This window comes from Macrotis lagotis, chromosome 2 (genome assembly GCF_037893015.1).
Source record: "Macrotis lagotis isolate mMagLag1 chromosome 2, bilby.v1.9.chrom.fasta, whole genome shotgun sequence".
Taxonomy (NCBI): domain Eukaryota; kingdom Metazoa; phylum Chordata; class Mammalia; order Peramelemorphia; family Peramelidae; genus Macrotis; species Macrotis lagotis.
In genome coordinates this window covers 235,979,029-235,992,023 of record NC_133659.1, presented here as the reverse complement: position 1 = coordinate 235,992,023, position 12,995 = coordinate 235,979,029, and the positions used below count along the sequence as shown (strand labels likewise).

Below are 12,995 nucleotides of genomic sequence, written 5' to 3'. Positions count from 1 at the left end.
AAAAGTCCTAATTGTTCCTTTAACATTCTAATTTTAGACTTGCCTAAGATATGAGTCAGACATATTCAGAAATGCATACCATACAGCAAATCTAAATGGATGATATAAGTATTGTTATTATAAAATAGAAATAGTGGTCAAAGAAAGAAAGTATGATTTGGGAATTTACTAAATGAGTAACTCATGGTTGAATAAAAACTTTGAGGAAATTCATTAACAGATCCTTTACAGAGGCTTTCCAATTTTCATAGTAAGAAGTGAAAGGTATTAAGGACAGATAGTGGCTGAGTAAAGATGAGAATAGTCTAGGGAGTGCAGAGTCAGGTGGTTTATTATCTTTCAAGCATGGCCTCTGGGGTTCTGGTTTGGATGTTAGAATAGCTTGATCAGTATGTAGCTAGTTGTAAACCAGAGTCAGTCCTGGGAATGCAATTTAATTCATAATATTGCCACAAAATGAGAGTGAAATCTTGTATCACACTGGGAATGTTATTATTTTAGAATATATTTGGAGATCTCAGACTGCACTAGATCTGTCAGCCCAATCCCTCTGGCTGTTTGACCCTGATTGAATTATAACCCTTTTTGAATTTCTACTTTGACCTAGCCACATTTAACAGAAATCTGAATCATTTAAAAATGTTATTGTGTGTGTGTGTGTGTGTGTGTGTGTGTGTGTGTGTGTGTGTGTGTGTATGATTTATTTTTCAGTGTGAATATTGCTGGCTTTGCTGAATATGCTCAATCAATGATTGACCATCTTCTTAACATGAAGATAAACCACTGGGATGGGTAAGTATCTCTCTAAATATGTTTGATTTGTGTATTCTCATACTCAAAAAACAAAACAAAACTTGTTTTTTCTTTTCAAAAAAAGACTAAATTTTATTTAAAGGTTTTAAATAATATTATCCACATAAGCACCTAATCATTTCATTTTCCAAGACATGCATTTCAATGTTAGTATACAGAATGTCACTATTAGTCTCTTATGGACTAAAGACTTTTTAAATGACTGTTGTCTTCATGTATTATCTTCTTTTTAAAAAAAATAATACATTTGGAGTATCCTTAATATCATAAATTTATAAATGGATTTATGTAGGCATAATGATAGAAAGATTCAATTTAATGTCAAAGTAACTTTAAGTATACTTACATGGCTTTCCTATGACTCTATATATACACACACATTAAAATATCACCACCCTCACTCAGAACTGTGATGACAACTATTGTTCACTCAAGTTGTCTCATAACAAGATAAGCAGGTTTTAATAGCAATTTTCATAATTATAGTAGCAGTCGTAAGGTATCTCAGCCTTTCATTGGTAGTTAAATCTGATACTTCAAAGGAAAACCCTAAATATATAATCCAGAACATAAACAGATTATTAGTGTTGTCAGACATTAAAACTGAGCATAAGAAGACTGAATTAATTTCCTGTAGAAAGTTTTGTCACTGCTACCATTTCTAAATTGGAACTAAAGAGAGATGTATCATTAAGTCCATGAGGAAATAAGTCACTTCATCATGTTACATTGCTGTTCTCTTTCCCAGGGAGCAGGCATATGTCACTGCTCTTCCTTTTAGAAAGTTCTTGTTGATGTCACAGGAGTAGTTGTGTCTCAGTTTTTGAAATGGTCAGTTCTTTTCGAATGCCTATTAGCTGTACTTCATGGTGCAAAAAGGAGGTGAAAGTAAGTAAAGTGAAATGTACATTAGGTTGTGAAGTCTAGATTTTTGTGTTCCTGAAACTGAAAATTCTTGCATCAGGATTAGATCTTTATTATTATGTATCATATTGTCTTTTCCCTATACTGCCTCCCAGTAGAATATTTGTCAAATTTTCTTCTTTGTTCTTCTTAAAGTTTTAGTTGCCAGTACAAAACTAAGACAAGTTTAAGCTCATAGAATTGTACCTGGAAGGATTTAAACTAGTTAACAGGCTGAATCACAGAATTACAGAATTTTAGGATTGCAGAGGTCCTTGGCAACCATCTAGCCCAATTCATAAATAAAAGACCTTCACTTTGAATAAACCACTTAATTACCTGCAAGGAAAGGAAACCCAGGAAATCAATTCATTCTTCTTTTGAACAGCCCTGATTATTAGGAAGTTTTTTTCTGGTAGTAAGCCCTAATTTGCTTATTGTTTCTGATTCTGCTTTTGGACCCAACAAAGCAAAGATTAATACCTCCTCAAAATGATAGCCCTTCATACTCGAAGACAATTGTAATGACTTCTAGTTTACATTAGGGTAAACATGCCCATGTCTTCAACGAATCATCATGTGCCTCGATGTATTCAAGGGCTTTCACAATGCTAATTGTCTTCTTCTGGACACTTTCCAATTTAATCAATGTCTTTCCTATTCTGTGCTCCCTAGAACTGAATAAATATTCCAGATAATTCTGATGAGGGCAGAATACAATGAAATTAATCTGCACTTAAGGCAGCTCAAGACCCAAATTTATTGTCCACTAAAACCCTCAGAGCTTTTTCAGAACAATTGCTTTCTAGCCATGTCTCCTGCATTTTTTGCTTTGTGAAGCTGATTTTTTTATATCCAAGTGCAAGATTTTTTACAGTTCTCTCTATCAAATTTCATCTCATAAAGAATGAGGGTCTAATACTGTAATGGATGAAGATCCTTTTGGTTCCTAGTTCTATCACTCATCACATTAGGTATTCTTCTCAGCTTTAGACCATTAAAGATTTGATGGGTATGTCATCGCTGCTCTTAGACAAATTACTGACAGAAATGTTAAATAAATAGCACAAGGCCAAGTTACTTGATGAACTCCACTAATACCTCTTGACACATTATTTTTGAAACACTGTCTCATCAGTACTCCAATGGACTTGTAAATTGTACTGAATTCATCAGATTATATTATATATATATATATATTCTATCTCATCTTTATCTCTTCATTTTCCCCACAAAAATCAACTTTATCAGAAACTTCATGAAAATTTAAGTAAAATACATCCCTCACATTTCTGTCAATTAACTAGCTTAGTAATCTTGTCAAGAAAATAAAAGAGATTTCATTGACTTGGCCAGTTTTTGATGAAGCTTTGTAACTACTGCTTATCTGTTTCTTTGAAACTACTACTTATCTGTCTTCTGCCATCTCCTTTTCATTCCTTAAAAAAAATAATCTGAATTTTACAAACATTCCCAAAAGAAACAATTTCACATATCAGACAGATTCCATATATGAGGCAGAACAGAAAAAAAGAGAATTATATATGAAATCATGAATGTCTTATTATGTGGTTTACTTCTCATAAAAGTAAAATAACAGGAACAAATTATAATAATAAGTAGCATTTATAAAGCATTTTAAGACTTGCAAAGTACTTTAAAAATATCTCGTTTTATCTTTACAACAACCCTAGGAAATAGTTGCTAGTATTCTTCTCATTTTACAGATGATGAAACTGAAGCAGGCAGATATTAAATAATTTTTCCAGAGTCACACAACTAATTAAGAGTCTGAGGCAGAATTTGAATTCATGTTTTCTTGACTGCAAATCTAGTGCTCTTTCTGCCTCACCTACCTGTCTATATTTTATTGATTCAGTGTGTTACTTTCAAAGTTACTTCTGAGCTTTCTTCCTTTCTTTTCTGTGCATTTAGTTGTTTTTTTAGTTTTTTTTTTTGCAAGGCAAATGGGATTAAGTGGCTTGCCCAAGGCCACACAGCTAGGTAATTATTAAGTGTCTGAGACTGGATTTGAACCAGGTACTCCTGACTCCAGGGCCAGTGCTTTATCCACTACGCCACCTAGCCGCCCCTTTTCTGTGCATTTAAAAAAAATTCCCTCATTTCCTTTTGGGGTGGAGGCGACACTACTGCTCGCCCCCCTTTTTCAAATATTTTTTCAAACTCAGTAAAAAAAAAAAGAAAAACAAATCTTTGTAGCCACTTATTAAAGACAAAAACAAATCCACTGACCATGTCTAAAGCTATCTATCTCATTTGCACCCATGAGCCATACCATTAAGTTTACTTTCAGTAGTTAGCCATTTAGCAATGAACTCAAAAGTCAAGGCATTAACCGGAATGGCATAATAAGAACAATAGTAACAAAATATTTCCTTTATAAATCTGGAATTATTGCATTAGCCAAAAAATGAGTGTACACACTTAGAGTGCACTAGTAGAGAGGCACAAACATAGAAACACATGTGAATGAGGGAACTCATGTTTTCAGTGAGCAGAGCCCCCAGTGTCCTCATACCCCTCCTTCTGGGCATTACAACTCTTCTGGAAAAGTCATCTCACTAGATTCCCTAGACCTTTTCCTTTCTGCAGTCTGTTGCAAGAAACCCTTGCCAAAGGGCAAGGGAAAAGAAATACTCTCTTCCCTTTGCTCCACTATCTAAGAGGTATAAGAGCAAAGGTTAAGGGCAAGTCCTAAAAAACTCTTTTCTCAATAGATAGGTAGCCTCTCAACTGCCAGAGGCTATAGTGTTGTGGTTCACTCTAGACCTGGTTAGTTTTTTTTATTTAATCAAAATATTTGCTAAAGGGATATGACTAAGTTCTTTCAGCTAGTCATTCAACATTTCATATATGTGGTCAATTGCTTCCATCCAATGGCCAAGGGCCTATGGTCCTCTAAAGTTGATTAAGAAACTCCTTCCCATTTGCATGAACTGATGCTGAGTGAGATGAGCAGAACCAGAAGAACACTGTACACCCTAACAGCAACATGGGAGTGATAATCAACCTTAATGTACTTGCTCATTCCATCAGTGCACAATTTTGCACAATTTTGGGCTATCTTCAATGAAGAACACCATCTGTATTCACAGAAAGAATTGGGGAGTTTGAACAAAGACCAAAAAAAAAGTTATCTTACTTAATTTTGCTATCTCTTTTCTTCCTTAAGGATATGATTTCTCTCTCATCACTTTCAACTTCAATGAATGTATACCATGGAAACAATGTAAAGACTAATAGACTGCCTTCTGTGGGGGAGTGGGGGAAGGGAAACAGGATTGGGGGGAAATTATAATAATCAAAATAAATAAAATCTTTCTTTAAAAAAAAAGGAAACTTCTTCCCAAAAGGAGAAAAGTAGTGTAAATATGTCTTTACACTAATCGAAGTATGACAGTAGCATACCTTTTTTGCAATTTGCAAAGAGGTTACTTGCAGTATTAGCCATTCAAGGTTTAGTCTCCTTTATAAATCATAAATGCAATATTTTAAGTTTTTTACTCTCTATAAGTTTTGAGTAGATTACTTAGTTTTATAATTCAAGGTCTCTTGCATACAGTTCCTGTAATTTATTTATGATAGCACCAAGATATCAGTCGAGTTCCCAGCTAACGTATTGCATATTTCTTACAATTATTTTGCTAGTGTAGTACATGTACCTAATAGATATTATTCATTTTATGTAAGGCAACTTGCATATAAAAAACCAAAATAAAAGTTTCATACAATACAAAACTATACATAAGAGTTGTATATAGTAACTAAATCTATCAGACAAGTGAAAAAATATATATATCCTAGTACACACATCACTGAAGTATATAAAGGTAGAAATATCAATATATATCACATGCCAGTGTACATATAAATACTGGTTTCAAATTAATCATGCATAGTTTTTATGACATATGAAACATATTCTTCACTTGGTTTCATCTCACTACAAGGATAACCATCCATCTATATTTCCTTCATGTTGTTAGTTGACTTCATCTGGTAGTCAAAGCACTGTAATCTATTCAACTTTATTAAGGAGCCCCTTAAGCTTAAAGGAGCATTCCTTTTCCAATTCGTGAATGAACTATTCAAAATTTCATTTCATTTATAAGGCAGAATGAAGTACTCTAAATTTTGTACTATTTGTCTATAAATAGACCATTCTGGGTAATCAACCATTCAAAGTCTGAGAAAAAGAGTGAAATCTCTGCTTTGTTCCTTTTACCCAAAGAATTTGAAGAGAAATAAAAAAATACTTCCCCTTCAATACATACATACATATATATATATATATACACACACACACACACACACACACACACACACACACACGTGTATTTTTATATGAATTGTGTATGAGATGAGGGATGAACAAAAGTTGGGGGATTACAATTCAGTGTTTTTATTTACTAGAACACTGCTTCTTTCTATCATTTTGTAATTACAGTTTATTTTTGTTCTAATCTTAGTAGTCTTAATTAACTAAACAATTAATGGTTCTCTTATCTACAGGCTCTTCTACATGTATACCTTTTCTATCCTTACCTCTTTTATTAAATAAATATAGAATTATCAAAATAAGGGAAAATATATAAAAATAATATCCTCCCATTTTTTCAGAGTTATCCGAGGACTATCAACAAAGGCTTTGCATAATCTTACTCCACAAGCACCAGAATATATTACAACCATTGGTAAGTATCAGTCACTATTTTATATTCTTGATACTGCCTTAAATTCAGCCCCCTTTCTTCCTATAAAATCATTAAATAGTAATTTTAATCACATATATGTGATTTGGAGGCATAATTGAGACTTCAGAAATCAAGATTTTCTATTTGATCTGTTGCTGCAAAAATATATCTCTTTAATATGTAAGACTAACTCTAATAGAACTTAACCAAGAAGATGTCAGAGATTCAGTCTTTTAGACCATTAAGGTTTTGATCATTAAGTGAAAATGCACTGATTACATGCATACTTATGTGCTAGGCACTGGGAGTACAAATTAAAAATTGAGAGAGGTATTCAGTGCCAGGGAAGATGGCTAAAACCAAGGAAAGCACAGAGTTAGGGAAATTGGCAAGTCCTTGATACTCCTTCAGCAGCAAGCTCTCTACCCATCAGAATGTGATTAATGACTATTCCTTTTCTGCATCAGAGATTATGGAAGAGCCTGAGTTTATGACTGTTGGGAATGGGTATGTTTCTTCTTTCTGCAGAAGTTAGGATGTAGATGGGAGTGGGGGAAGAGCTAGCGCCATCTACTGCCCACTGAGATAATATTTGTAATGCATTTTGCACTTCCTAACATTAGTTGACCCACAAGTTTACAACTGTATTCTATTGAATTCTATCAATTCTCCTACTCCTCCACCTCCTTCCTGTACCCAAAAGACAAAAGCTTTACTCTAGATGGCTCTGCAGATGGAACTATTCTTGCTAAAACAATAATCAAAGAGAAAACTGAGGGGAAAAAAGGCAACTGGGATGTTTGTTGATAAACAAGGAAACTATGTTATAATGAAGGAAACCATAACTATCTTCTGACTACCTTAACATCTAAGTATATAAAGTAAAAATTAAGTGAATTATAAAGCATAGACCATGATATAATGATGTCAGGAGATTTTAATAGCCCTCTCCCAGATTTGGACAAATCTAAGAGAAGGATTAAAAAAGGGGGGGGGGGGGTGTAGAATTTTACAGAGAAAATAGAACTAAAAAAAGACTTGTAACATTTTCCCAAATTGGACTGCTAAAAAATATGAGTATGTCTCACTACTGTATGAAACCTTTACAAAATTTTGAGATATTGCAAACAAATGTATAAAAGAAGGAATCATAATCTTTATAGAGAATAGAAAATTTGTAATCAGTTAAAGGACCACATATAAAAGACAAATAAAAGTGAATAATTAATAATAAAATCTTAAATAATGAATGAGCCAAAGAACAAATTATGAGGATTCAGTCAGTCTTTAATAGAAGTTAATATGAACACTATATAAATTGTTCTCAAAAATCGAGAAAGCACTCTACCAGAAAAATATGATCTTAAAATATAAACTGAAGAAAGATACAGCACAGAAGGTAAATATCATTAATGAGTATTGATTAAAAAATTTTAAATAGGGGCAGCTAGGTGGCGCAGTGGATAGAGCACTGGTCCCTGGAGTCAGAAGTACCGGAGTTCAAATTTGCCCTCAGACACTTAATAATTACCTAGTTTTGTGGCCTTGGGCAAGCCACTTAACCCCATTGCCTTGCAAAAACCTAAAAAAAAAAAAAACCATTTTAAACAAAATTCTTTCAGTCAAACTAGTAATTCATCCAAAAAATCATTCTTCGTGATTGAATTGAATTCATATTCAGTATACAAAAACCTCTCAACATTAGAGAAATCATATTAAAAAGTAAAGATTACCATATCACATTTTAGCAGATTCAAAAACCACCAAGGGACTTTTGTTGATCTAATAAAGGTATACATCTCCAAAACCAAAAGAAAATGTGGGCATATATGAATTGATATATATATATAATAGAAGCTTTTCTAATGAAATAAGAGAAAACAAGGTGCTTTCTCTCTCCATGATTATTTCTTTTAGTTCTAGAAATTCTAGCAATGTCAATGTTAGGAGAGAAAAATTAAAAAAGCAAAAAGGTAAACACAGAAGAATTTATCTCCATTTACTCCTGATATGATAGAAAATTAGAAAATTCTAGGAAATCAGTAACAATATTAGGTTAAATAATAGCTTCTGCAAAACCATAGGCTTATAAGGGGCAGCTAAGTGACGCAGTGGATAGAGCACCAACCCTGGAGTCAAGAGGACCTGAATTCAAATTTGACCTCAGAAACTTAATAATTGCCTAGCTATGTGACCTTGGGCAAGTCAATTAACCCCATTGCCTTGCAAAACCAAAACAAAACAAAACTATACATGATAAAATAAACCCTCAAAATCAGCAACATTTCTATATAATAGAAAAGCACTTCTAATTCAAATTCAGATACAAAGGCTAGAGCATTTTAAATACCTGGAGAAATAGTAATTACTCATAGCCCATTCTATGACAATATTATAAAATTGACAATACTTCCAAAGTTTATTTACAGTTTTGATAATATGCCAATCAACTAATCAATGGCATACTTGGCAAAACCTGATAAATTATAGCATTCGTTTGAAAAAAATAATAGATCTTTGTCATTGGAAATAAGAGAAAGAAGCCAAAATAAAAAGAGAACAATAAATATCAAATTTCAACCTATTTTATAAGTAGCAATCTCTTCAAAAGCATCTAGTATAATTTTAAAAATAGGGAGCTATATCAGTGATAAAAGGGAGAGAAGTGGGACTCAGAAACAATGGAATTCAGTAACCCAGGAATAGATAAAGTAGAACACAAATTACTGATGAATGGATTCCTTATTTGATAATTGTTAAGAAAGACTAGAAAGCAGTTTGATGGGAATTAGGCTTAGAACAACACTATACACTACATTCCCAAATAATTCTAAATTGCTTTGTGATTCCTATATTAAAGATCATAACATAAAAATATTAGAAAAGAAGCAGATATATGCTTTCTCAGTAATGGTAAGGAGATAGGTTCTTGACCAAAAAAAAAAGATAAAAGCTTTTGTGACAAATAAAATAGTTTTGATGACATGAAACTGAAAAGTGTCTGCACCACAAAATTAATGCACCTAATATAAGAAGGAAAATGACTGAGTAGGAAAACTTTGCATTAGATTTCCCTGACAAGTTTTATATCTCAATATGAATCAACAGTCAGTAGATATGCATACCTTCTGACTATATGTGTGTATGTATATAAAGCAAGAGCCATTCTTTGATAGAGAAGTGACCAAAGAATATGACAAACATTTCTTTTTTTTTTTTTTAAGTTTTTTTAAAATTTATTTAAGGTAATAGGGTTAAAAGTGACTTGCCTGAAACAACCAACATTAAAGTCCATCCTTTCATTAAAGTTAATATCTCTAGAAAGATTCTGTTTAAATCAATATACCTTAACTAAGGAAAGGGAGGACTAACACAGTAACACAGATTTATTTGTCATATTAACTAGATATCACCATGAAAAGAATAAAGGGGCAAAAACTATGGATTCCCAAGACCCACTAATTATATTTTTTGTAACATAGGTGGAATGTGCTCCTTTATCTCTTCTAACACTGTAATCCTTCTGGTGTAGGACCTTATTGCCTTTTTCCTAGAATATTGCAATAACCAGCTAATGGGTTTGCCTGCTTCAAGTCCACCCCAAACAAATTCATTCTCTTTCAACCACTCAATTGAATTACTTACAGCTAAGGCTTGAACTTTTTATACCTTTACTCAATAAACTCTAAGAATAAATAATTTAAAAAAAAAGAGAGACTTGCCCAAGATCACACAGCTCAGCAAATATTAAGTGTGTGAGATCACATTTGAATTCAGGTTCTCCTGACTCCAGAGCCAGTGCTCTATCCATTGCACCACCTAGCTGCCTCCACAAGCATTTCCTGAAAGGAAAATTTCATACTATTAATAGTCATGTGGTCCAATATTCCAAATCACCATTAATATAAGGAAGTGACAATCAAAGCAACTCTGAGATGAAAAAAACATGTAAATAGTCATCATTGAAGTGCTTGTTGCAATATCGACACATTAGTATAGTGTTAGTGGAGCTGTGTATCATTCCAACCATTTGAAAAGTCAACTAGAGTAATTCAATAAATAAATAAAGTGATTAAAATATCTACCTTTGGATCCAAAGATACTACAACTACTAGCTTATGCCCCAAGGAAGTCATTAATAAGAAAGTTCCCATAAACACCAAAATAATTATAACAGCATTTTTTTATGATAGCAGGCAATTGGAAACAAAGTATATCTCTATCAGTTGAGGAATGAATAAAAAATACATCCCTTCAATGTAATAGATTATTATGGTGTTATGTAAACCACCAGTAGTTTATGAAGGCAGATGCAAGAAAATTATGAGTATAAACATGCTTTTGAAAAGACAATTACAGAAAGAAAATTTACAAGTGAATGTTGTAAAATTATAAAGAATTAGCATGACTGAAAGAAAATTTATGAAATAATGGAAAATAAAAGCTAGCTCTTAAAACTTTAAATGTTAATAGAATGAACAACTCAATAAGATGAGAATGGTAAGAATGTATAAGAAAATAAAATTCCATGATTAGTATGTATCTAAATAGTAAAAAAAACTAATCAAAAGATGAAATCCTGGAATAAAATTTACTGTGTACTAAGTAAATGCAAATAGGTAGGAAATGCTTTCAGATATGCTATCAGAGAAAAAATTACTTCTGTCAATAGAGATAAAAAAATATGCTTACAGGAATTATAGCAGTGAACCAATATCAGTATAGAAAAACATGCACTAAATGTTCTAGCAATTTAATCAAATAAAAGGAAAACATTAATTTGTCAGCAATAACACAGTAACAGAATAAGACTTTAAAATTTAGGAGTGAGTTAACAGATACCTATTTTTAAAGCTGAAAAATAGCATGTTTTAAATGAAACATTAAGGAATAGAAATATTTTTGTTACCATGTCCTCTCAATACACAAATACCAAGCACATAACAGTTTTAATGTCATCAATATGGGAAAAGTGAGCAAAAGAAATTTCCCTAATAGAAATGTAACAAGGATATCTTGAACAGTGGGTCAAAGAAAAAGATCATTAAAAACTTAAGTATATAAAAAACAATAATAATGTATATTTGGGATGTAGCTAAAACAGTCCTCAGAGGAAAAGGGCAAAATAAATAAGAGAAAATGTTGAACATTCAATGAAAAGTGATTTAAAAAATGCAATCATAATTTCATAAAAAAAGAACATGATCTGGTGCCTTTCACAGCTTCTGATTTGAATGAATAAATGAATGAGTGAAATTTTTAGTAAACTTGTGATATAAACAGAAAAGCAGCAAAGGAGCTCACATTTTAATGGATAAGATAAAATATATGAAAAGTTTCATTTGCAGATCAGATAGAAAAATGCACTCTTTAAGGTACAGTTTTAAAAATATGTTAATTTCTGTTTTTTTAACATATTTTCTGCTAGTGGTCTACTGCCTCTCTTTCAGTGTCCATTACTGCTTTAGCTAGACTGCCTTACTCACCCTGGGCCTGGTAGTTGGTTGATATTTAGTAAAAAAGAGGAAGGAAATAAGCATTCATTAGTCACAGTGCCAGGATGCTAAGTATCTTTACAGATATGAATGCATTTGATTTCTACAATAACCTTGGGAGGGAGGTGATATTATTATCCCTGTTTTATATCTGAGGAAACAGATTCAGATAGAGATGAAGTTAACTGTCCAGAGTCAAACTTGTAGGCAGTATCTGAAGCTGGAGTTAAAAGTCAGCTCTTCCCAACTCTTAGTGCTTTTTCCCTTGAACCACCTAGTGCTTCCATTGTGAAACTGTGATATAAGTCACAGTGTCCTTTGATCAAGAGTATGGTACTGATGGTAATGAGGAAATTATATCCTTTCTTCCATAATGGCTAGGCAGACTAGGTGGGAACTAGTCTGGGGATTTGGTGTGGAGGGTGGGGTGAGGAGGAGAGGAATGAGATTTTCAAGAACTCTTATATCTGGGCTATTTCCATCAGGAGTTGAGGTGAGATGATAGTCTAAGTAGCAGTGATGCTGGCTGCTGTCTCTCCCTTGATGCTTTAGCTAAGCTGTGAATCCTTAAGAAAACAAGGTATAGGGGCGGCTAGGTGGCACAGTGGATAGAGCACTGACCCTGGAGTCAGGAGTACCTGAGTTCAAATCTGGCCTCAGACATTTAATGTGGCCTTGTGCAAGCCATTTAACCCCATTTGCCTTGCAAAAAAAAAATGTGGGAAAATGGGGATATCTTGTTCAGTGAAGCTGAAACCAGGCAGGTGCAAAACGGAGTGAAATGAAAAGCCAGTTTCTGCCCCCTATAAAGAAGGACTCCAAAAGAGTTTGGAACTTCACCTAAGAGAGGCTGAGAGAAGTGGTGTTAGTCAGGGTGAGTTTAGAAGCAAGAAGGTGAGTTTAGAAGTTATAAACACATTTCCAGTGCCAAATTGGGGGAGTGAAGAAGTAATTCTCGGGAGCCTTCCCAAATTCTCCTCCAAACAACTTGAAAATTAACTCAGAATTGATCTAGGATCAGGGGAGTCATTTACCAGCATAGCAAAAAAAGTTTCTCACTGGGGTGGGA

At 33.2% G+C, this 12,995-nt stretch overlaps 1 protein-coding gene across 1 annotated transcript in view; it reads left to right on the top strand.

The window, feature by feature from the left end:
• TBCD (tubulin folding cofactor D) overlaps positions 1–12,995 on the top strand; it is a 401,955-nt gene that overhangs the window by 213,545 nt on the left and 175,415 nt on the right. The window contains exons 19-20 of the mRNA XM_074225195.1: positions 712–792; positions 6,358–6,431. Coding sequence (XP_074081296.1) covers positions 712–792; positions 6,358–6,431 — 155 coding nt within the window. The remainder of the gene's footprint in view (positions 1–711; positions 793–6,357; positions 6,432–12,995) is intronic.